Source organism: Nomia melanderi, chromosome 14 (assembly GCF_051020985.1).
Source record: "Nomia melanderi isolate GNS246 chromosome 14, iyNomMela1, whole genome shotgun sequence".
Lineage (NCBI taxonomy): Eukaryota > Metazoa > Arthropoda > Insecta > Hymenoptera > Halictidae > Nomia > Nomia melanderi.
In genome coordinates this window covers 5,981,418-6,005,288 of record NC_135012.1, presented here as the reverse complement: position 1 = coordinate 6,005,288, position 23,871 = coordinate 5,981,418, and the positions used below count along the sequence as shown (strand labels likewise).

General features: G+C 46.3%; 1 protein-coding gene across 7 annotated transcripts in view; it reads left to right on the top strand.

The window, feature by feature from the left end:
• The window catches only part of LOC116425700 (ubiquitin carboxyl-terminal hydrolase 48), a 75,864-nt gene that overhangs the window by 13,635 nt on the left and 38,358 nt on the right, over positions 1–23,871 (top strand). For all 7 annotated transcript variants that reach the window (XM_076373680.1, XM_031973748.2, XM_031973750.2 and 4 more), the window contains 2 exons: positions 11,047–11,154; positions 14,467–14,573. In XM_076373680.1, the coding sequence (XP_076229795.1) occupies positions 11,047–11,154; positions 14,467–14,573 (215 nt within the window). The remainder of the gene's footprint in view (positions 1–11,046; positions 11,155–14,466; positions 14,574–23,871) is intronic.

The window sequence follows — 23,871 nt, the reverse complement described above, 5'->3', positions numbered from 1 at the left end:
TAGTTGCATTTGATGTACAATTATAAAGTCTTGTATATAATATTGTGATGCATCGATGTGTGAAATATTGGAATACGATAGCTTCGTTCCTGAATATATGTGTGTATTGTTAGTTGGTTTCAAAGAATGTCTGTATTTGTTGGAAAACGTTGAACATTTCTAGTGAGAAATTTTCGAATGCAAAGGGGTTGTTTTTGTGAGATGTACGATAAGCTGCGAGGGGAGACTTTTTTCTTTAAGTCTGATAGGAGAAATTTAGTGGGATTCGTTGTAGCAGTTCCTGCAGTTAAGTTAGAATCAAGTCAACCCTATTTTAATATGAAAACACTTGACACTCCTTTTCCTTTCGTTTTTACCTCTGTCGACGAACTGTTTCCATCCCCTCGAAGGATTTATCATTCTTTACGATACCTTCGTCTGATATTTTCGCTAATTTTCTAAAGACACGCAACCCTCTGCGAAGGGAGGTTGTTTTCTTTATGCTGCACAGGAGAAATTTACCGGTTTGTTTCCCTCGATTGAACTATCGACGCTTTCGACTCGAGGTTCGCTGGTGTTTGTTCCATAAGCCATTGCCTCGTTTGATATTGGCCTGGGGTGCGACGTTTCCAGACCACTCTCACGGTAATTGACATCCTCGAGTTTATGAAGCCTAGTCTAAGCGACGGGGAATATACGCGATTCGCAGCCGTTCCTTCGATCAGTTTAATTGAAACACTTGATCTCGCTGCTCGTTCTCATTTTTCAATGGAGAATTCTCTCTAGTTCGGCCTGGCTGGTTTCACGATCCACTGGGACCTTGTTTCTGAACCCAGCTCCTTCATTCTTTATCTTTAACCCTTAACGCGTTTAATGCCACGGGGTCGCCGGTGACCCACAACCAAATCGAATCACCATAGTTCCCTCAATTAAACGATGATTATTTGAGAACATTTCTATATCATAAACAATGTTACCTAACGCGACGATATTGAGCAAGATGAGCGTGTAATAATAATACAATACAATCACAATCAAATAAACACTTTAGTATTGTAATTTTTCCATTTTGTCTATATTTCTCTATGAAGTCGTGCAACATTCAACGTAACTATCAACATACAACCTCGGAAACTGTATATTTTTCTATCAAAGATATTCTATCTTAGATATTCACAGAACTATACCAATACCACTGACTTTATAGTACTAGATAGATTGAATACTCGATGAACGTGTCAAAACCTTAAATACGTAACAAAGAAAACATTCGCATACTTTGAATTTCGCCTAAAAATTCAAGGGTTAATTCCAAAGTAAACAAGAAATCAAGTAGAGAGTGAATAAATCAAACTTGCCCGGTAAGAAACGCGCCCGATCGCCTCGAATTTCCTAAGAAACACAGGGTGAAACGAATCGAGCTAGAATTACCACCCCCGAAACGCACCCCGCAGATTCCGTGCTAACGATCGCGCCGTTTGAAACACAAATGCCCGGCTCTCGCGTACCGAACGAATTCTTCCGGAATCAGGATGTATCTCCCTCGTCCCATCTCTGTCTTTCCTTCTGCCGCTCCCAGCGGGGGTGGCCAGTGTCTCGGGGGCGGTCATATATCATCCACCCCCCGGCGGAGGGAGGAAGGGGTGGTCGCGGGGTGGTGGCGCAAAAAATCTTGCCGGGCAAAAACTATCATCAGTGCTCGGGCAAAGCGAGCCGAACGCCTCCTCCGCTCCGTCTACTTCGCTTCTCTCGCCCTTTCACGCTCCTTCTTTTTTCTGTACACGTACACATCTCTCTCTCTCTCTCTCTCTCTCTCTCTCCGTGTATATATATATTTCCTCCCGCTCTTTCAGAAGTTACGGAAAGTGGTGGGAACGGAGAAAGCGAGGATTTCGAAGGGAAGCTTCGTCGGACTCCCTGTTCGTTAGGTTTCCCGGCGATCGCTAGCGGTCGAGTTTAATGAGAACGATGCAGCGAGCGTCTCTGACGGAAGTCGACTCGTCCGAAGGGGTAGTTTCTTGAATTTTAGTTTTACTCGGTTTTTCCATTTGTCTTTTTAGTTCTTTCGTAGCTTTGATCAATAACTGATGGGAGTGTTACGGATGTTTGACGAGAAACACGATGGTAAATCCGACAGAAGCTTATTGAAGGGGGTGGTTTCTTGAGTTCTAGTTGTTCCACTTGCTACTTCCATTTTTCGGGTAGTTCTGTTGTAGCTTTGACCGACAGTTAACGGAAGCCAGAGTTGTTCCATAAGAAACACGAAATGGATGTCTCCGACAGAAATTAGCTCACCGAAAGGGATGGTTTCTTAAATTCTAATTCTTCCTCCTTCTTTTCCCTTTTGTTGTTTAGCTTTGTAGTAACTTTGATTTACAGTTAACGGAAGCTAGAGTTGTTTCATGAGAAATACGAAATGGATGTCTCCGAATTATCTCATCAAAAGGGGGTTGTTTCCTGAATTTCATTCTTTCCACTTACTTTCCCTATTCCCCTTCACTTTTCTTATATCCTTTATCAACAGCCAATAGTATCATAAAGCTGTCGAAGAGACTGTCCACAGTTTTCGAGCTTCATCATCGTAACCTGAATAGATATTCGAAACACGGGGGGTAGAACGGGCAAGCCATTCTCATTGTCGACGATGGCAGGCACGTCCGAGCGGGGTCGATCGTTCCCCGCAACGGTGTCCAATGTAAATAGACGTGAGCGACTGAGCATGGCGGGCGGCTACGTTTTTCGTGGTGTATCGCGGTAGCCGATGGTCACGCCTGGCGTGCAAGGTACGCGTGTTGCTCCCTGATCGGGAACGGTCGATCGGTTTTGAGAAATCGAGCAAAAACGGGTCGGCGCGGCCGGTGCAACGATTCGCCGGTTCCCTCGGTCTCTCTCGCCGCAGCCTCGTTTCGAGAAACGGCCGCATCGATATTTTCCCCGCCGCCGCGGCCCGTCGTCGCTCCCCCTTTCCCCATTTTTCTTTTGTTTCCCATCCGAACCGATAGGATTCGCGCGCAAAGTATCCGGTCTCCGATCGACGGCGTAACAGGATGCAATAAACATTTTTTCCTTCGCGTCTTTGAACCGTTCTCCCTCAACCCTTCGACGTGTCTTGCTCGCGATCACAATTCCAGACCAAACATGAATGTCGCGAGTGAGAATATCGGGCGCTATAATCACGGCCCTTACTTTGCCCGGTTCACTGTTAATGCAAGGGGTTATGAAACATCGAAATTTTCCCCAGGATTCGAAATATCGGTAAACGAGATCGCGATCCGCTATCGGAGTCCAGTTTTCAGGCTCCGTTGATTTCATCGATCGCCAAGGTGAACCGTGATCGGCACGAAGGTCGGATCGTTGCCTCGAATCGCTTCTAGCTCGAGGTCTCGGCGAAAGGCTGTTCTCGCTCTATTTGAATTTTTTTGCCAGCCGGCGATTAATTGATCAACGGATCGCGAACGTGACTCGATCGAGGCGCGGCGCTCTTATCCTGGCGTGTTCGCGCCGACCTCGAATCGTGTCGAAAAATCGCCGCGCTGTTTTCGTTGCGGAATCCGCGGGACCTCGAGCCGAGAACAAGAGGGAAAGAGTGTGTGTGAGAGAGAAAGAGAAAGAGAAAGAGAGAGAGAGAGAGAGAGAGATCCACACGCCAATAACTCGTGGAATGCGGGGTTCGCTGCGACTCGGGCCCGATTATTGCTTCCCGTACCGTTAACGAAGCCTCGTTACAGGCGAACTTTGTAAATACCGGACGCCGGCCGAGGGGGCGGGGTGCAGATCGGTTTTTCGAACAATGAAACGGCAAGGCGAAGTTCGCCGGAATGCACGCGCATTAAATCATTCCGCGGCGGGTTAAGCTGAAGTCATAATTAAGCTTCCGTCGCATTCCCCGGCCGTGTTTTGTCATAGATGACCGGCAATCTGTCGTCGCCGCTGCGGAATCGCGCGTTAATCGCGACTGTGACCCGTCTTCGCGGTTCCTTATCGCCTCGCGTCACCTCGCCTTCATCTATCTCCAACAGAACAATCGACAGAAGCTCGGTAAACATAAAAACACCCGGGTCTGGCTAACACGGCCCCATTACCCTCAAGCTACTTAAAATCCGCACAGTCGCGCGTTAATCCTAATTACCTTCATCTAGCTTCTACTAGAACACTCGGTCTCCGCTGACGTAACTGTCGCAACGTAGTTTCATCCCATTATTAAAACTCAAAACTCTGAACACGCTGCACAGATAGACAGCCTCTCCGCTACCGAACCGATCAAAGACCCAAGGTGATCGGAGGACAATAATACGAGTTATTCCGGCCCCATTAAGCGGATCGGCGGCAATCACTAAAACAAATCAGACTCAATGAACCGGTCGGAAAAAATGCGAACGGCACGGTGGCCAGCGAGGGAAACGCGCGGTGTGGATTTCACAATTTCCTGAGCTGGAACGATCACGAAGGTGCCGGAACAGGGGGGTGGGGGACGGATCAAGGCGAGAGGCGACGCGCCGTGGAATCGTTTGCTGAATCGTTGTCAGCGGGCGGAAGCCGGCGCGATCCGCGCTAGAGTAACGAAAGCTAATTATGCGTTCGGTTCTGAAAAACATGGTGGGGGGGCGGCGGAGAAAGGGGTTGGGGGGGTGGGAGTCCGCGGCAAAAACCGTCGATAATCGACATCCTGCCGCAGTCCGTCGGTCAACTGCGCGCGCTACCCGCGGCGGCGTAAATTTAGTCCCGGCCCCTGGCCTCCTCCGTCCGCAGGGAACGCTATCTTCGCGACCGGCGCGGGGCAGGAGGGCCAGGGGGAGATCGGTCCCCCTGAGCAAACAAGAAGATCGGCCGGCGTAAAAACGAAATCTGTGGACGATGCTTCGCCGATCACGGTATGCGGCCGGACCGCGGATCCTGGAAGCGGAAAGTTGCGTGTTCGAAACCGAGCCGATATCGTTGATTCCTATCGTCACATCGTTGACGGATCATGAATTCTGCCGATCGGAAAGAACGAGAGGAGAGAGTTTTGTTGAAATTTAAGGTTGATTTTTGCGGCACGGATGGGAAGATCTCTCGTTAAGATTTTCGACGCGGATTTGTTGCTTTAGGAGGTTCAGTTGTTGAATCATGCAAGAAATGGATCTTGTAGATTTTTAGGGTATTCTGTTTATTCGGAGTTGGTTCTTTCGGTGGTTCATCGAATGCTTCTTTTCTCATATCGTTTGGCTAATTTCGAATTGGTTTGATTGAAATTTAAGGTTGATTTTTGCGGGATGTATGGGAACATCTCTCGTTAAGATTTTCAACGCGGATTTGTTGCTTTAGGGGGTTCAGTTGTTGGATCGAGTAAGAAATGGATCTTACTTGTAGAGTTTTAGGGTATTCTGCTTATTCGGAGTTGGTTTTTTCGGTGGTTCCTCGGGTGCTTCTTTTCTCCCCCATTTCGTTTGGCTAATTTCGAATCAGTCCCTCTCACGGATCCTCCGGCTCGGCTTCCGTTTCAGTGTTGGTTGGATTCTATGCCCGTCTCTCTTCCCCTCTCTCCGCCCATTGATTGGGCGACCGTGCACAGCGATTTCTTGCTGGCTCTCCTTTTCAGCAGAAATAAATCTTGTGTTTTCGCGTATAAGCGGCCTTTTAATATCACCGGGCTTGATTTACCGCCCGCGAGACCATGCATCTACGCGTGGAAGAGAGGCCAAGCCAACGTCCTCCTCCTTCCCTCGCCAGCTACCCGCTGACATTTGTCTTCCGGACCGGGAAGAAGGGAACACGACTGTCCCCAGGTTTTCCCTGATTTACCGCTCCTCCCGACGGTATTTGACTAAACGCTCTCTGCTCGATCCTCCGGCGACAGGATCGTTCCTCTCGCGGCCAGGGAATTCTGGTTGAAGGTTTCTTTTCGTTCCTGATGGATCTTTGGTTACTTGTTTATGCAACTTTCGTAATGTTTGCGAATAGTTTCATACTAAGTGCCTGTTGGAACAGTAATACAATACTTGGACACGATTTACTAGATTCATCGATGGACTTAAATACTTATTTCATTGTACTTAGCAAATTTTCGATCTACAAATGCAAGAAAACAAAATAAGCAACTGCTATAAAAGATCTCGATCTATCGATTCCCGTTTCATTAAAAGAATCCTTGCTGTATAAGATTCAACAATCATCGCATCAATTCGATCTACACAAAGTATCAAGCCTCCTATCCCATCTGTCCCAACAAAAATCATCCGTCAACCATCTCGAGGATACGGCGAAGGCTTAAGACGTCGGGGCATCCGAGCGATCCTTCATAAACTTCCCCGTAAAGGCGAGCCGCCACCCCAGCCAGTCCCGCAAGGAAAAAACTGTAGCTGCTTTTCTGCGCCCGAAACCGCCGCACGGTAATAACACTCTAATAATTTATAACGTAACAATCAATGGCTACTATAAACGCCACGAGAGGGAACGGGGGCAAGGCAGGTAGTACACGGATGCAGTACCCCGATGCATCCTGCGGGTGATGCACTCACGGAGGCCGGGCGCATCGGAGCGTTGCGATCATTACGGGAAGACAGGGGCGTCGGGGAACCGGTGGTGGCAGCGCGGGGGAGGGCGCGGGGAGGGTGGAGAGAGAAAAGAGAGGGCCCCGGAGTGTGTACGTGTCCGTGGTAAAAGGTCCACCGGTGTCCGGCCTGCGAAAAAGGAATCCCAAAAAGCCCTCGTCCGCGGATCGAACACGCTGGAACGAGAGAGAAGAAGGAGAACGCCCGAGCGGGAGGGCACGATGGAGAAAGGAGAGACGAGGAGGGAGAAAAACAATGTTGCGCCCGGTACCGCGGGACATTCAGAAAACAAGAAGAGAAACGGTGGCGGGAGGCGCGCGGGGGCCACGGATGATGAGAAACAGACCCCTCCGCCGCCCCTGTGTTCGCCGGACGACCAGTTGCATCAACGAGAGCGAATTTAAAGCGATCACAGTTCTCCCGGTCCCTTCGTAAATGGAGGTGTAAGGATAAACTGTAAATCATCCGGCTCGTTATCCGAGCCGACGCGATCATACTCGCTTCTATTATTTTCTTGCACTACTTTTAGTCGGCCGGCCGGCCGCCGCCGCCGCCGCGCACGATATCGGGGGCCCTCGAACGTCCACTCCGCGTCCCTCCCCGCGTTCGCCCCTCCCGCGATCGAGATCTGACGCTTCGTCGATACCTATATACCTTTGATGACCTGTCGCTGACGACTTTTGCCTTCTGCGACGCCTGCCTTCGAGACTTTTGGACCTGGAATGCGCGTGCTCGGATTCCAGGTATCGCGGGGGTATTTTTGCTTTGAATTTGGCTTTTTTGATGGACGTGATTGGTGGTTTGTTTTGCGGGGCTCTCTTGTAGGTGGATTTACTTGTTAGGGCTGGTTAGTTGTTGGTGGGTTTACTTATTGGGTATGTGTACTTGTAGGGAACTTTATTTGTAGGTAGTTCAGTTATAGGTGAGGATGTAATAAATTTACTTTTTGGTAGAGTTTAGTTATAGTTAGACTAACTGGTTGGGTCTATTTACTTTTAGGTAGATTTAGGTATTTACTTGTTTTGTCTATGTACTTTTAGGTAGATTTATTCATAAGTAGGTTTACTTACTAGGTCTATTTGCTTATAGTTAGATTCACTTACTTGGAGGTCGGTTTGCTTGTAAGTTGATTCAAAATCAGCGTAGGTATGGCGCGTGGTGGGTGGAAATCGAAGGCACAGGCTAAAGAGAGGAAAGATATAGGGGAGAGACACGGGGCCACAGGATGGGGAAGGTTATCGGAGTGTCGGCGAGTGAAACGGAGAGGATTCACCCCTGTTTCGCTCGAATAATCGTGTCGTCCTCGTCGAAAGCGGTTTGCTCGGGCTAATATCGAGCCATCGGCCGCATTCAAAGGGATGTCGGGGAGAAGGAATGGTATTGTTGTCCCCTTCGAGGCGATTCTTCTTCGCCCGCGCGTCACTTTTGACGTCGCTAATGAAAAGATTGCTGTTGCGAGACGCGCCGCTCGCCAAGATATTTATATCCGTTTCCTTCGTCTTCGGGTCTTCGATCTTCTTCCGGGCAATCGTCTTTCCTCTTCGAATTCCGTTCAACATCGAAAACTGTTACCATAAGGAATTCTAATTAACTCGTCACCGCGGCAGCACGACACTTGTCAAGTGATACAGATTTCTACTACGCATTTCCATTGTTTGTTTTCCCCGCGGAAGACAACGCACGCGTTTCCCAGTCGTCAGGAGACAATTTGCCTTCGCTACCAGTGTTTCGCGGCTACCGATCGGTCGCGTCTTTTTGCGCCGATGGAAAATAAGCTATCATCGTCGAAGGAAAAGCGATTTGCTGGGCAGAGAAGAGAGGAGAGGAGGGTGTGAGAGAGCTAATACGGCTGACAGCGTGAAATTGAAATCGTTCTGTGTCGTTGTTCGGAGAGCGCGGAGAACGGAGAAGATGCAATGTGTTCCTCTCTCTCTCTCTCTCTCTCTCCCTTCGCCGGTCGTTTTCTTCGGGAGTAGCCGCGGATTTCTTGGTGGTGTTGGTAGCACTGTTGATTAAAGTCCTCGGCCGATCGCGTTGTCTCCAGGCTCGGTCGTGCATAGAGCAGGATATTGCGCACCGGTACCGAATAATGATATCTCGACCGCAGTGATCATATAAACCGCAATGATTACAAGGTGATCCGAGACGCATCGCGGCCGGTATGTGAATCATCGGGGCCGGTATCGAGTTACTCGAGTCCGAAGGAAAATCTGTCGAACTTCGGTGTCTCTTACTCTGGCAAAGTTCTTCGAACACGAAGGAACATTCCGGTTGACTCCCGAAGAATTATATTTCTCAGTGAAAATGCAACGGTAAGCCTTAATTACTACGGAGTTCGATTACTCTGGAACCACTCGACATTCATCCGTATTTTTCTTGACTTCTGATCTTTTGCTACGTACCTTCCATTTAGATACAAGGATATAATGGTTAATTACTAAACTATTCACAATAGATATTAGGAATCTATGAAGTCCTAATATTTTCTTACGTCTGCCCTTAATCTCGGGCCTATAGTAATTAACTATAGACCCTATAGATTCTTAATTACGTGATTCGATATAACAAAATAAGTCTTATATATAATATTATCCTTCATATCATCCATCAATACCTAAAATATTCAACCAAAGACTTCTATTTCTTAATTTCTTTCTTCCATTACTTCCTTTCAAGTGTCCTTCACATCTCACCAGAAAACGTTGAATATTTCTATCGAACAACCTTCCAGTGCAAAAGGGTTAACCGTCGAAAACGTCATACGAAAATCTGTACCATTCCCACCAAAGTTCCGCGATTAAGCGTTCCGAGGAACAAGGGGGTAGTTTCCATCGAATAATCGAATAATCGAGGCATTTCCAAACGATTTCCTCGGACGTCGCGAGTGACCGTTTCCCTCCTCCTCCGGCGTCGGTTGCGTAGCCACCCCCGCACAGAGGAGTTCTCGACTCCTGTTTTCCTCCATCTCCTGGGAGCAATAATCGCCGCGAGCTGGAAAAATTCCGCGACAGAAGTTAAACAAAGCCTCGAACGAGGAATGAAAAAAAATGAGAGACAGAGAGAGAGTGATACGAAGAGGACGTAGAGGGGGTGGGATCGTTGGCAAGGAAAGAGGGGGATGAAGAGGAGCGGAGAGACGCGTGTGTCCCCGGCCCGACTGTAATAAGGGTGACCAATTTTCTCCTCCGCGCCGCGCGCTCGCCTACCTACGTTCGACTGTTTGAACAAGCCTCATAATTAATACGCGTATTCGCTTCTGGAAAACCCGGCCCGAGGCTGTCCGGCTGGGAGACATTTTTTAAAATCCTCTGGCCGCGGATATTTGCTCTTCCACGGCGTCCTCGCGACTTTCGAACGCGGCCTTCCTTTTTCATCCCCTGTTCGCCACATCCTTCCCGCTTGAACACGTTTTTACGGAAGTCGATCCGCGACATCGCGTCTTTGTACTTTATTTCAGTCTTTTGTACGTTCCCTGATTCAGAGAGTTATTAGGAGATTGATAACTTTCGAAGCAGTGTTTAAGTTTGATACGTTCTTCGATCTTCGTCGATTGAATTATATACTTGTATGGTTAACATTATTGTTTTCGTAGAACATTCATCGATTCTTTCGCGTTCTTATATTATTAACCTTTTAGCTACGACGGGTTTGACGCGGTCTGCGTATCGTAAATGTAATATCACTGCGGTTTGAGACTGATGGAATGTTCACTGTGCAATTACGTTAGACTACAATGTGCACAAGTATCGATGACAGAGGAAAAATTGTGTCGCTATAGTGGCGTAGAGTAGCTGGAAGGTTAAATATTTCTATATTCCTGCAAAGTAGAAAAATATCGCAAAAGTTCGAATTTTCGTACGATATTTCAAATATGCAGAAGGTCCATCAGCGTGATACAAAATTAGACGTTTACTAAGGAGTGTATCGTTATATTTAATTCATTAGACATATTTTATTGTTCAGCTTGAATTTCTATGATCGTCGGTTTCTATTCGACCGTGAGAACGGTTCTGTTCGTGAAATCCAGCAAGATTTCGGTAGAAACTCGAGTCCGATCGCGTACCTGGCTCGTTTCGCGGGAGATATCTGTCTTTAAGAGCATTATCTGGATGGCGAGCGGGTAGGGAGACGGCAAAAACCGTCCGCCCCCTCGGTGGTATGTGAAAAATGATGCACAACCCCAATCCCCCGACACATCCCCACCCCCTGCACGGGAATGTCCCGAAGGAAGCGTTCTCCGCCTCGTCGTCTTTCTGGTCCACGACCCAGAAGACGTGTCACGGGCGAGGTTGCATTATTCGAAACGATTAACTGGCTGACAGTGCACGTAAAAAATAATCCTGGAAATATATTTTTAATGCCCGGGGATTTATCACCCGTGTCGAGCTCGGGGATGGTCTCGTTCGTTTTGGAAAAATGTAACTTCGAGGAGGGGTGCGGGTTTTTAAAGATGAGCCACTCTTTTTCTGTTTATTTAGCGTACCGTCGTTTTGGTAGTGGGGAGCGGGTCACTTAATATTTAACCGTTGTGTTACAGGTACGCCGAGGTATTCTCGAAAGCACCGCCGACGGGCGTGCGGAACGCTGTCCTCCTCTGTGAGCCGCACAAAGGATTCCTCTATTCTCCCACGATTAATAACGAGCTGTAAGTAATCTTGATCTTCTTGGTTTGTTGTTGCTAGACACTGTAGATTCTGTGCATTTACGGTGAACAAAAGTGCTCGGAATATAAAGTAGGGAATGTTCGCAAGAATCTAAGAATGCACATTATGTACAATCTATCAGGATTCCTCGGAGAAGAAGTTAATTTCCATTTAACTCTAGTTTCTTTACGTATCGCACGGAGAAATGGTAATTTTGCACAAGCATTTGGAATTCAATTGTTAAGAATCAAAGAGAGCTAAATAATGTTTGAAGATCGAGGAACAACATAGAAAGTTGGCCTTTCGATATCGGTAAAATTCCAATTTCTCTTTCAACATCGCGGAGGCTACGATTTCCATCGAACTTAGGAAGAAAGAAAAGCTCGTTCCTTTGAAACAGACATTAACGTGTAACGAACTGCGGTGTCTGTTTCATTGAGACATGTTTATTGAGACGTCTCTTTTTCCGCGGAGGAATCGGGACGTCAGGCTAGAGAAAAGGTCTTCTCCGGGGGCCACGGTATTATAAAGCGAAAGTGCGTGACCTCCTGGCACTGCTTTCTTCCTTTCCCCGTCCTACCAGGCCGCGTGACGTGATGGATACGCGAAAATGTCACCGGCACGGCCCCCGGGGCCAACGCGCGGCCTCCACCCTCTGACCATTATGCTAAACCATTGTCCACTATCTGCCTAAGATAGCCGAGACGGCTTAAGTCGTCCGTCTGCTCGCCCCCACGCCGAGACCGTTAAAAAATCATTTTTGCCCGCCTATCCGCGACACGTCCTCTGTCGAAGGGAAACTCAATTGATTCGGAGGATTCGGAGGACTTCTGGAGTAACCTTAGAAACGATAAAAGAGTTTCTTCACTTGCATTTTTTACCCGTTTGAGTCTCACGCGTCGCTCTCGCGCTCTTCAGAGTTCATGTCGAGAAAACCCAGCGCATTTGACGGCGCACTCACAATCTGACGAAACGCGCTCAACTTTTCAGACGCATATACATCGCATCGCTACTTTTTTTGTATACAAGTAATCCAAGTAATACATTTTACATTTCGTTGTTACCCATTATAAATTGATATATATATATATATATATATATAAAATAGTATTAACATAGATTAAGACAAGCGCTGTCGCGCTGCTTGACTCTTCTTGACATGAAATAAAAAAAGCGCTATCGCACCGCTTGTATCTTTTCGCATCCCATTCAGAAAGCGCTACTGCGCAGTTCAGCGTTTTTCGACTGTGTTTTTTTAAAAACCTCTGGTACTCAAACGGTTAATATCATGTTTCTTTAACCGTTTGGCTCTCAAGCGGCGCGATCGCGCTTCTCTGTTACACCGCGTAAAAGTGCCAGTTTATCGGTTTGTAGAATCAGATGAAGCTAATTTGCTTCATTTTTTTCTAATTATTTATTGTTATTTTTGTTATTACCCGCTTAGAACTGGAAAAATGTAACGATCGCACTGTTTAGAGTTTGTTTCTGTAAAAATAGACAAGCGTAATGCAGCTTCTGAATTGAAACCAAAGAAGCGCGATCGCGTCGCTTGGCATTTATCGGTCGGGTTTCTGCAAAAACCGATTCAAATGGTTAAAGATAAACGATACACTAAAAGATAATTGAGATACGGAAGATTTCAAGATTGAAGTTTAGAGATCTATAGTTCTAAATGAGTTGGAATTTTTCTTTAATAGATACACCGAACGATAATTGAAATAAAGATTTCAAGATTGAAGTTGAGAGATTTATTCTATAGTTCTAAACGAGTTGGAATTTTTCTTTAATAGATACACCGAACGATAATTGAAATGAAGATTTCAAGATTGTGGTTTAGAGATTTATAGTTTCAGATAAATTGGAATTTTCCTTTAATGGTTACACTAAACGATATTGAAGATAAAGAAAATCTGAAGATTGAAATTCAAAGATTTTCAATCTTATACGAATATACAATAATAGATGAATCAGGCTGATGTAGAATAATAATTGATATTGAACTTGGTAAATCTGTAATACAGTTCTAAGCTTTTCTAGGAGAAAATCGGTGAACGATTTGTAATCCATCGATGGCGGTAATTATATCCGATAAAGCTCGCGATATCGTGTCCCATTGCCGGCCCGTGTCGTTCTTTTCCACCCTCGACGATGATTTCTCTGATTCCCTCCCCTTTTTCTCCGGCTCTTCTCGATGCATCCACCATTATTCGTGCGTTAGGCAAATACACGAGGAGAGGCGACAAGCTCGTCCGCGCGGTTTTTGCCTCGTGAAAATTCAAATGAGACCGCGCGGCATATTGCGCTGAATCGAAATTAATGTCGCGCAACTAATTATCGGCCGAGTCATCATCGTCCCGTATCAGCGGCCTCCTCTCGTACCTACCTTCCCTCGTCCCGTCGCGTTGAAACTCGCGCCTCCATAAATTTACAGCCCTCGCCGCTGGGACCCGTATCCTCGCTAATTTTTATCGTTCGCCTCCGACAATTTTCAATTGAATCGTTTAACGAGCCCCTCATTATTTCTTTTCGTCAATTAGTCGTATTCTTGTCGTCGATGTTTCCCTTGCAATAAGTTCAAACATTTTCGAATGTAAAGAAAAGAACAATGAAACGTGTTTCGCGTAGAACTTAGAATATTCTCATAGAAACTTTAACAAATTTCGAATGTTTCTTTCGGTTTTATTACTCGGATAGTTTAGAAGTCTCCTCTGTACGATCATTGAAATCACTGAAACAGGGTAGTGAGGAATTCAAGCGTATTTTCATTGATATTCTAAGGCTGATAATGATCCTGCCATATTTCGTGAGTTCTTAACTCCGTGCTCGATTTTTCGAAGAGTTATCGATCAAAGCGGCGCGAGATTCCGGCGCGGTACGCGAGCTTCAGGAACCACGCCAGGATCGGGTGAACAATTGCGGGGCAAAAAGCTGGAGCCGGTGCGCGGCAAGAAATTTCTAATTTGCGGTATAATTAAGGGGGACGGCGCAAAAACCATCACGGATTCTACGCCGTTGTCGGAAAATCGTGAATTCCGGCTTGCGAATACGCCCCTGGCTCGATCGCGGAACGGCCCTACGGTTCTCTGTGTGCATGTGCATGTGTGCGCTCGTGTTCCATCGTTTTACATTGTTCGCCAAACAATCGGGCGGAGATTGTTGCAATGTTTCAAAGTGGAAGCAGTTCCATGGGGAGAGGAATAAGAATTGCTTATATTTCAGCATGCATCCACTGCTACACATTTATTCCTCGAGTGTCTATTCATACCTCTGATAAACAGTTCTTTCCTGCACATCATACTTCGTTTTTGTTACAGGTACTCCGTGGTGACCTCAGAAGAATGGGCGAAATTGATGCAATTCTACGATGTGGACCATCCGATTGTGATCAAGAAGAAAGGTCTCGAGTTTGACACCGATCCTAGTGAGTACTTCTTTTTCTTAAGAAAAATAGAATAGTAACAACCGATTATCATATGATATTCTTATCAATTATTAGAACTTTGAGGATGCCTAAGATTCCTCAGATTTTTCAATATTTCATTCAACTTCTTATCGTGTAATGACATAGACATCATTCACTTGCGTCAGATTCAATGAACAAATAAAAAAGAATATTCATTACAGTATAATAGAAATATCATTATAGGAAAAAAGAATTAACAAGCTAATCAAGAGAGTAGAAATTGATAAGAATTTGAATGATCCTACGGCTAATTACGTTTGACAAGGAGATTAGGGTAACCCTTGTCCCATAAAATCCATAAAAAGGAAAGTGATGGCGACGAGCAGAACGCAGGAGGCGAATCGAAAACGATTATAACAGCGGTTATCGGGCGGCGCATGTGCCACGATAGCGGTATCAATTTCCTGGTGAACTGCGGGCCGAAGACCGATCACGCGCAATTAACGGCTTTCTCTTTATTCCATCCTGGGACCGTTCGATCTTATCGGCAATTAATTTTCGTACGATTCCGGGGGGGTCATTATGTAAACGATCGTCCCTAGGCGGATCGTTACCGGCGCTCCCCCATGTGTTTCCTTCTTTTTCGATCTCTCCCTCGCTCCGTGTGTACGTACCCGGTCTAATTATCGGTACACAATCCGACGCACACCACCGCCGCCGCCACCACGCTGATTTTTCCTCTTTTTCCTTTCTTTCCACTTCGTTTCTTTCAACCGGATCTCTCTCTCGCGATGTGTCTAGAATATGTCCACGGTCTAATCGCGTCGCGCGTCCCGTCGCCACGTACCGGGTGTCTCGGTGATCGGTGTACCATCTAGGAAACTCCCTAGAGAAAACTCGATCGACAGTGTAGAGCTGGTTTTATTTTTAGGAAGCTTTGTATCCTGAGATCATCTATTTTAAGAATTTCTCTATGGACTCTATCGCGAGTAGAATCGGATAGCAGTGCACAGACACGTTTATAGAAATTTGTATTCAATTTTTAAAATTTCCGATGGATAGTTTAAATGTATTTTTTGAATATTTATATGAATATCAGTCTTGTTTTCGAATGTAAACGATTTTATTCTGTTGCGTTGATTTATCTGTGAACTACCGTTTCCATTGATAACAGGACAATAATCGTTTAGACACCTTGTACATTTGTTCCAGCCAGCCCGACTCGAATATCTTTTTTCTAAGTCTAAGCAAAGCTTCATTAGAATCGTGATAAATCTTTGCCTCGACTCTGTAACCGGCTCTCTCAATATGTCCGGCGCTTATTTGTGGCTTAATCGAGTCCCGCGAATGTTTCTCGTAAATCGACCGGGTTCGAGTTCCGTCCGCCGATTCGAAAGCTTGACTAGAATATCGAATTAATTAGTGAAGTGTTGCGAAGGGCTAGGTTCCAGGTTCGAGCGTGCACGGGACATTTCTCGCGGGAAAGCGCGCATCTCCTTTTTCCCTCGGCTCGCCGACGTTCCCCTCTCAGGATTGAACCCGAGGAATAATGCCAGAAGACATTAGCCGTCGATTTACATAAATCCCCCTCCCGCGCTTGTTTCGCTGGCCCCCCGGCTCGCAAAGTGTCTCATTATAATTAAGAAGTATCCTGAAAATTAACCGACAGAAAAACCGTCGCTGGGGACGAGTAGGTGGTACTGGTCCAAATGGGGTTCTAAAAGTTTCTCACCCTTGGCCCAGGCCACTTCGTTTCTCTTGGAATCTTGATGCTCGGTGCAATACTTCTAGGATATCCTATCTTTTAACCCTTTGCACTCGGAAGTTTCTCACTAGAAATGTTTAACACTAGAACTACCAAGCAGTCAAGTTGACTTTTCAAAATTTTTCTACAGAAACCCCCAAAGTGTATCTATCGAGACTTAGATCACTCAGAACTTAGTTTGGGTATTACTAAAACAATTTCTTTAGCTATTTCTTAAAGAAGGATCTATTATTCTTCCAATAATTGTAAAAGAAGGATTTAGAAATGCGTCATTTTGACCCATCTGGTAGTTCCAGTGTTAAGATTTTTTGACGAGGCGAAGACGATATTTGTTGAAACTAACTGGAAAGCAAATCACAAGTACACTGAGGACAAAGCTGTTTTATTTGAATGTTTAACGTATCGAGACACTATACAAAATTCAACATTAAATATCAGATTTCGTAGTTTCACTGCGTCAAATCAAGTGGTGACTGAGAGTCACTTCCCGAGTGCAAAGGGTTAACTTCTCGTGGATAAAGAAGAAATTGTTCTGATTCTATTTGTAATATTTACTGGGCTAACGTACGAGAGTTGTCAATTTAAAAGATATCTCCATTTTCGTCGCACAATCTCAGTTACGTTCGAAAACTTCGTAAAATCTCTTCGGATCTCTACTTCTTCAACCCTTTTATCAGAGTTATGCTTCGATAATAATGAATTCGGACAAAAATACTAACAAAAGAATTAATCAAAGGCAAGCAGAACACATGGATCAATATCTTGCCCAAGGAAAACTTCTAAATCCACTGGAAACCAGACAATGGATATTTACCAGCTAGAAGGTTCCTTCGCAAGTGTCCCAATTCGAACTTCGCTTGGTAGCAAGAAAGCTTCGCTAAACTTTTGAAACGAATCTTCCGCGAGTAATGAAAAGAAACGGAGAAAGAAGGGGAACAAGGGCGAAGAGGAGGGAAGAAGGAGAAGAAAAAGATGCGAAAAGAAGCGAGTCATAGCGCGTGTACAATTCAATCCCCGGTCGCACAATGTCTCCCTGTTCTGGGCCGAAACGGAGTCCGATCAGATTTACGCGGGCGGGGCGGACAGCAGCGGCGGGGCACGCGCTCTCGAGCAAGCCCACTTTGTCGAACGACTGATCCTTGTCGTCGGTCTGGCAGGCAAATTGGCTCGAGAACGGTAGCACCAGGGGGATCCGGCGGACCGATGTTCACGTCCTCTCCCGTTCCTCGAGGAACCGGCGTTCAGGAGTCTTGAGCCCTCTAAACATCCCATTGTCTTGTCCGTCTCTCGATCGCGGATGGCGCGGCCTTTTTTCCCCGCGACATTTGTCAAGGCTCTCCGCCTCGGATCCTCCAACCGGTGATCATTTGAATTGCAAACCGGCCCGGGAGTCGTCGAATGGCCGGCCGCTCCGCTCGGGATGTCCGCCGGCCGGACCACGCCGGATCGCCCAGATGGAGATGTCGTTTAGGGTTAAAACCGTGATATCTTCGGCCTCTCGGCGCTCAGTTGATCTACATCCCCGATTCGCCTGGTTACTTCGCGATTAAGTTCTTCTCGCTTGGTTCCGAGGAAACGAATGTTTTGGCTGATAGGTCTTTGACTTTGGTAGCTTTGTTGTTTGAGATTGAGTCTCAGAGAGATGAGTAGAGTTTTTGTGTTAATAATTCATCTTCTTGGAGCAGTGTTATTGGGGTTTAACATTGCCCGTCCAGTCCTGGTTTCTGTCATACTGGGTGAAATTTTTGAGCAGCTAGGTAGAATTAAGTAGGTAGGATTGAGTAAGTAGAATTGAAAGCTATGTAGAATTAATTAGGTAAAATTAAGTAGAATTAAAAGCTAGGTGGAACAAATTAGGTAGAATTTGAAGCTAGGTAGAATTAACCAGGTACGATTAACTGGATAGAATTAACTAAATAGAATTTGAAGTTTTGTACAATTAACTATGCAGAATTATGAGCTAAAATGAATAGTTGCAAAACTGACTCACTGTGTGGTTCGCTACTAATGAATCCCTGTGCATACGTTACAATATCACGTCGAAATGCACCTGAGCCTATCACTATCAAAAAACCTCGGGTTACCCATGGATCTTTCGGTCATTAACCGGGTGCAACCGGACGAGAAACGTTTCCTTCCCCGATTTTCCAGCGTCTTTCGCGGTGATCGCGTCGGTGGTCCTGGGGGGAACGCCGGAGGGTGGTATTCAATCGCGTCACCTCCGGTTCTGTCAACCCGAGGTCCCGGTGAAGGAGCCGAGCCGAGACGAGACGAGCCGGGCCGAGCGATCAGGGTTGCCGAGTGATTGATACGAGGTTGGACGGTGCCTAATGCGCGTCCGCGAGCGACGGAGAAAGAAATGGGAAAGGACGTGGACGAGAAAGGGAAGAAGGGACCACCCTTCGTGGCTCTAAGAGCGGAACGATCGTCCGCCGGTGGCTCGTTAGTCAGGGCCGTATCAGTCACCGAAAGCAACCCCCAATTTTTTGCTCCGGCTGGGCCAACCAGTCTCGCCCCCTAAGTTCATTCTTGTTCCACCGTGGAGACCGTGTATGTCCTTCTAACTTCTAAATTGTCTGTTTGCTTTGGACTCGACTGACACTGGCGATTGCTGAACGGATCTTTGTAACGCGAAGATTAACCCTTTGACGACGACAGACTTTGAGACACACCGTACCATACGGTAGGAATTCAGTCGCGACGTGCACCGAGAACGACGAAACTTTTCAAGTATTATTTTTAAACGTCTATAGGCGCCTACAGTATCACCAACGCAAGTTTTCTGAGCGCCTGTAGGCGCCAACAGTAGTCAACGGGTTAAGAATAGAAGAAACTTGATAAGGACGGGAAGATTGTAGTTAATCAATGCTTTCAGGACAATTTTCCCAGCTATTCCATTATTGCCATTAAGTGTCTATTCAGCATCGCGATGCATCTTCGAAACTGCACTGGAAAAATGTTAAGGAAACTTTCCTTACTCCATAAAGCCTGCAGCGACCACGTGAAGTTTAAAACAGGTGAACAACAAGCTTACCCGCGCCAAAAGTGTCACTGGTCAAGGAAGAAATAAGCAGAACAAGACGCGACAACCGCGACAATAATATTTAACAGAAAAGGCAGACAGCAGTAGCCAAGCTCCGAAGATTGAAGAACCGAGAGGGACAGCATTAAGAAAACTTGAAACGATCTCGGCGACGAAGGGACTAGTCCCCGGCCCCGGCGACGCGACGAAGAAGCCGATAGAGGAAATCGAATTAGTCGCGACTGCCGCAGGTTCCCCGTCGCCGTTCGTTTTTACTCGCGCCTCGGACTCGAAATCGGTTTCCGGGAAGGCTGGCTTTTCGACGCGATTAAAAGCGATCCACGGCCCCGCGGTGTTTCGATTCCGTGAACGTCGCTCGTAAATATCGCTTAGGCGGCCGGCTGGCCGCTGCCACAAATCAGCCTAGCTACGGCACTGTCTGTGTATCGCAAAACCTAGGCGAAACGCCGGATAGAGACGGAAATATAGGGTTCGCCTCGTGGCGAGTCCTCTCTCTTTCTCTCTCGTCGAGGTGGGACGACGCGGTTCTGGCCCCAATGCGGCGCGGACCGGCCGAGCAACAGAGACAGACCGGTCTCGAATTAATATTCGGTCGACGATTTAGATTTAGAACACGAATTTGCTGATTAGTTTCCTACGGTCGGCGCGCGGTCGCCTCTCTCCGCTGCACCATTCCGTGAACGCTCCGCTTGGGGCTGGACTAGAGATCTCGGTGTACGCGCGGGGGTGGCTCGACTTGCCCTGGGGGGTCAAACGCTTCAGGAGGGACATTTGTTAGCCCTCCCCCCGCTGCGACAAGTGTACCGGACACGTCTTAATATATGCATTCGCCGACCAGTGGACACGACTTTGCGACTTGTTCCGTGGCAGACCCCCGGTGGATGCTTCTGAAAATGGATCTCTGTTTGCTCGGAGTTTGACTTTTGTCTCTGGATGTTGGTGGATAACGCTCCGATCCTTCTAATTGGGAAAGTCTTTTGGAAGCTGGACATCCTTTATGATTACTCAGTAGACGTGAATGAGAATGTGCGATAGCTAACTTGACTGCAGTGTCCATCGTAAATATGTCGGAAGTATTCGATGTTTTACCGTTCTCGAAACATTTATAGAGCTACGGTTCGAAGGTAACTGATGCCATTCTTTTAACCCTTATACCACCGGGAGTATTTCAAGTTTACTTACCGGCAAAGAATAATATAGATAACAAACAGAAAGAAATTCATACAAGCAACGTATCATAATACATAACATGTTAATTGTAGATATTACAGCAATAACAGTGATAAAAATAATAAAACGATCTTCGTCGCCATATACATTGGACCCAGTAAGTAAAAGTGTCATTCTCTTCGTTAGGGGTTAATTGGTTACACGCAACTGTATTGGAATAGCAAATTAGCATTGTAAATAAGATGCGAACTGACCAACCGGCCTCGCATTCTCTAGCCTAGCCATCAAGCGATCTGACGACATTAGCCACGGACAATTAAAAGGACTCATCGGTTCGCGAGAGGACGACGCCGTAAATTAAAGTGGAAGCGGACGCGGAAAGTCGAGCAGGTCGAGTTCCGAAGGGTCGAATTAGCGACATCCCGCCGGTTTCTGGCCCTGGCCTGGTCCACCTATCCCCTCCGTCTTGCTCCTTCCTCTTATCCTGGCCAGGATATTCCCACTTGTCTCCGCGCTACGGGGGTTCTTTTCCAACGGGATTAAATGGAGCGCCTAGATGACCGATGCTCGTACGCCGCGGGAGGGGACGGTTGGAAAACAAGATAAAACGAGGATAAAGCTCACTTAGAACCTTCCTCCCTTTACTACCGACAACGCGGGACCTGGGGTTGCTCTCCGCCGCGGCACTGACAGCGAGGAGAGCCTTCGTTAATCCAGAAGCCTAATCGTCCAGATCGCCGGACTCCACAGTGGCTACAGCTTGCCCTCTCCTCCCACCGGGAAATTTGAGGTTACTCGCGCAAACTGGGGTGGAAGAGATATTTTTTTGGGGGGATTGGCCAATGTTTGTATTTCGGTGTACAATGATATTTTAGAGTCATTTTGGATGGACATTAATCTTTCGGCAATCATGGCAAAACTCGGTTCCAACATTGACTGGAATAAGAGCGATTAATCATGTAGCAATGGTTAAAGTTATTGTTCTATTAGTAGTACGGTTCTGTATAAAATAATATATGTATGTTAGATATTACATTTTAACATAGTTTCTTGAATTAATATTTCACATGCAGGGTTAAGCAAAAATCCTATATTTTAATAAGTAATCCTATGTTTTACATAATGAAAATGAAATTAATTCTGTGGATGCTGTCATGAGAAATTACAAACTACGACGTTATATTTAGGTACTCAATGGCTCGTTTCAGTTTCTTTTTTCCAATATTTCATTTAGATTTATTGGATCGAAGAAAATATAATTGAGGAGACTGTCACCGAAATAAGCGCCAGTAGCGAACGTGTTAACTTGTCGATCGAACATACGTCCCTAAATTTCGTAAGCAGCTCGAAACCACGGTTCCCGTTTAATTAACTCGTCGATCGGGGATCCATTAGCGACCTTCCGATTTCCTCGAGACACGCAGTCCTGGCTGCGGATCCGGGAAGCCGCGTGTAATACCCGCTTTTAAGCCCCGATTACACGCGCGACCCGCCAGCATCCGTAAGCGGATTATATTTCGACTTTGTTGTGGCGCCCGAAGACGTTCGTTAGCGAAATCATTGTCGCGACGATCTTCTTCCTTCTTCGGCCGGCATCGTTAGCGCTTAAAACGGGAAACCGCGCTCCTTGGATTCCTGTAAATTCCTTCTGTGACGCCGTGGTTCCTCGAGGCTGCCAGCTTCCGTTCCTTCGTCGCCATGTAAACCAACTTCTTGTCAAAGTTTCTACTTCAACGTCTAACCCGTGAATGCTCAACGTTCATATATCTCGCAGGTTTCTTTCCATTGAAAACTAATCATTATTTACTTCCCGTTCGAGATCATGGCGCGGAAAAGAACTCGGAAGTTCAGGGGTGGCTGGCCGCCGTTCACAGAGGGGCTGGGAAGCATCAATCTTTCATTCACGCGATGAATTCCGAGTTATGAATGAAAGTCGAGCCAGCAGCTTTTAATATAATGTCACGCAACCTGTTCGCCCGCTTAACGTGGCTTCGATTTTGATCGAAGACTCGCGAAGTCGTTTTTTTCCGTCCACGGACGTCCAGTGAAGACGTAACCCGCGATCTATCCGAGAAGATTCTGATAAATCCCTGCAGCTCGTGAGTCGAGGAAATTCTCGGCCGTCCTTTCGTGGAATCCGGCACAGCGATTTCTCATTTGGAAGAAATTTTTTTAAGAGATTCGTAGATTTCAAGCTCGTCGATCATCCCGTTTCACGGGGCAGTCACGAATTTCCCCCGAGCGTTTCGTATTCTTTTTTTCCCGGCTCGCTATTAAGCTGATCCCCCGGTTTCCGTGTCGCGGGCCAGTTCCTGCGGGACGCCCGACACGGCTGTCCAACTGTTACTTTGATTTATCGATCTTAATTAGCCCGGTTCTATGAAAATCACGAGTGCGTTCCTTCGAGCGGCACGGGATCTCCCGAGCCTCAGGTGCGGCCTAATCTCCTTTTGTCTTTCCGCGAAAATTGCACGATTTATTTTGTGGACGGCGGAAGTGTGATTGGACACGTTCTGCGATTAGTTGTAACGTCACTGTCGATTTGGGGATCGAGCCGAGAAGTTGTGACTGATCGGTCAGCTGAATCTTCTAATCGATTAGAATACTATCAACAGCATGTTACTTAGGTAATTAATTAGAATTAAATAGAATGTTCAAGAATATCGATAATATTAACATTAGCACCAGCGAACGGATCAAAATGACTCATTTCTGATTTCTTCCTTCCCGATTATTAAGAACATAATAGATATGATTTTCTGGGAGTTATTAAAGAAATTGATTTGGCAATACGAAAACTGAATTGTGAATCATTTAATGTCTCAATAAATGTACTCTTGGAGTATCTATAGAGAAATTTTTATAGAGAAATTTCAAAAACCCACTTTCAGTGCTCGGTAGTTCTAGTGTTAATAGAATATTAGAATTAATAGTATTAATAGAGTATTTTTGAAGCTGTCAATATAAAAACTTCAATTTGTCTAGTTCCGATCATTAAAATATTGTCTTCTATAATTTAATGGATATTTATAAGTCGATTTTCCTTGGAAACGTCGGAATTACGTGGCGAACCGTGCCTCGAACTCGAAGGAAAGTTCGATTGGTCGTCCCACGAGGGATTTCCGCGCGGGCCGTTTTCACGCGCGCGATAAAATCCGAAGGAATCAGGGCTGATCGCGACCCGGCAAACTTCTCCGCTCCGATCTCGTCCAAGTTTTTGCCCCCCTCCTTGACGGCCGTTTATGGTTTGACTGCCCTCGGATGGCACTTTAGGGAAATACACGAGGAAATCCGCGCCGTTTCTCCACTCTATTGGGAACCGCTACAGCCTATTGTGT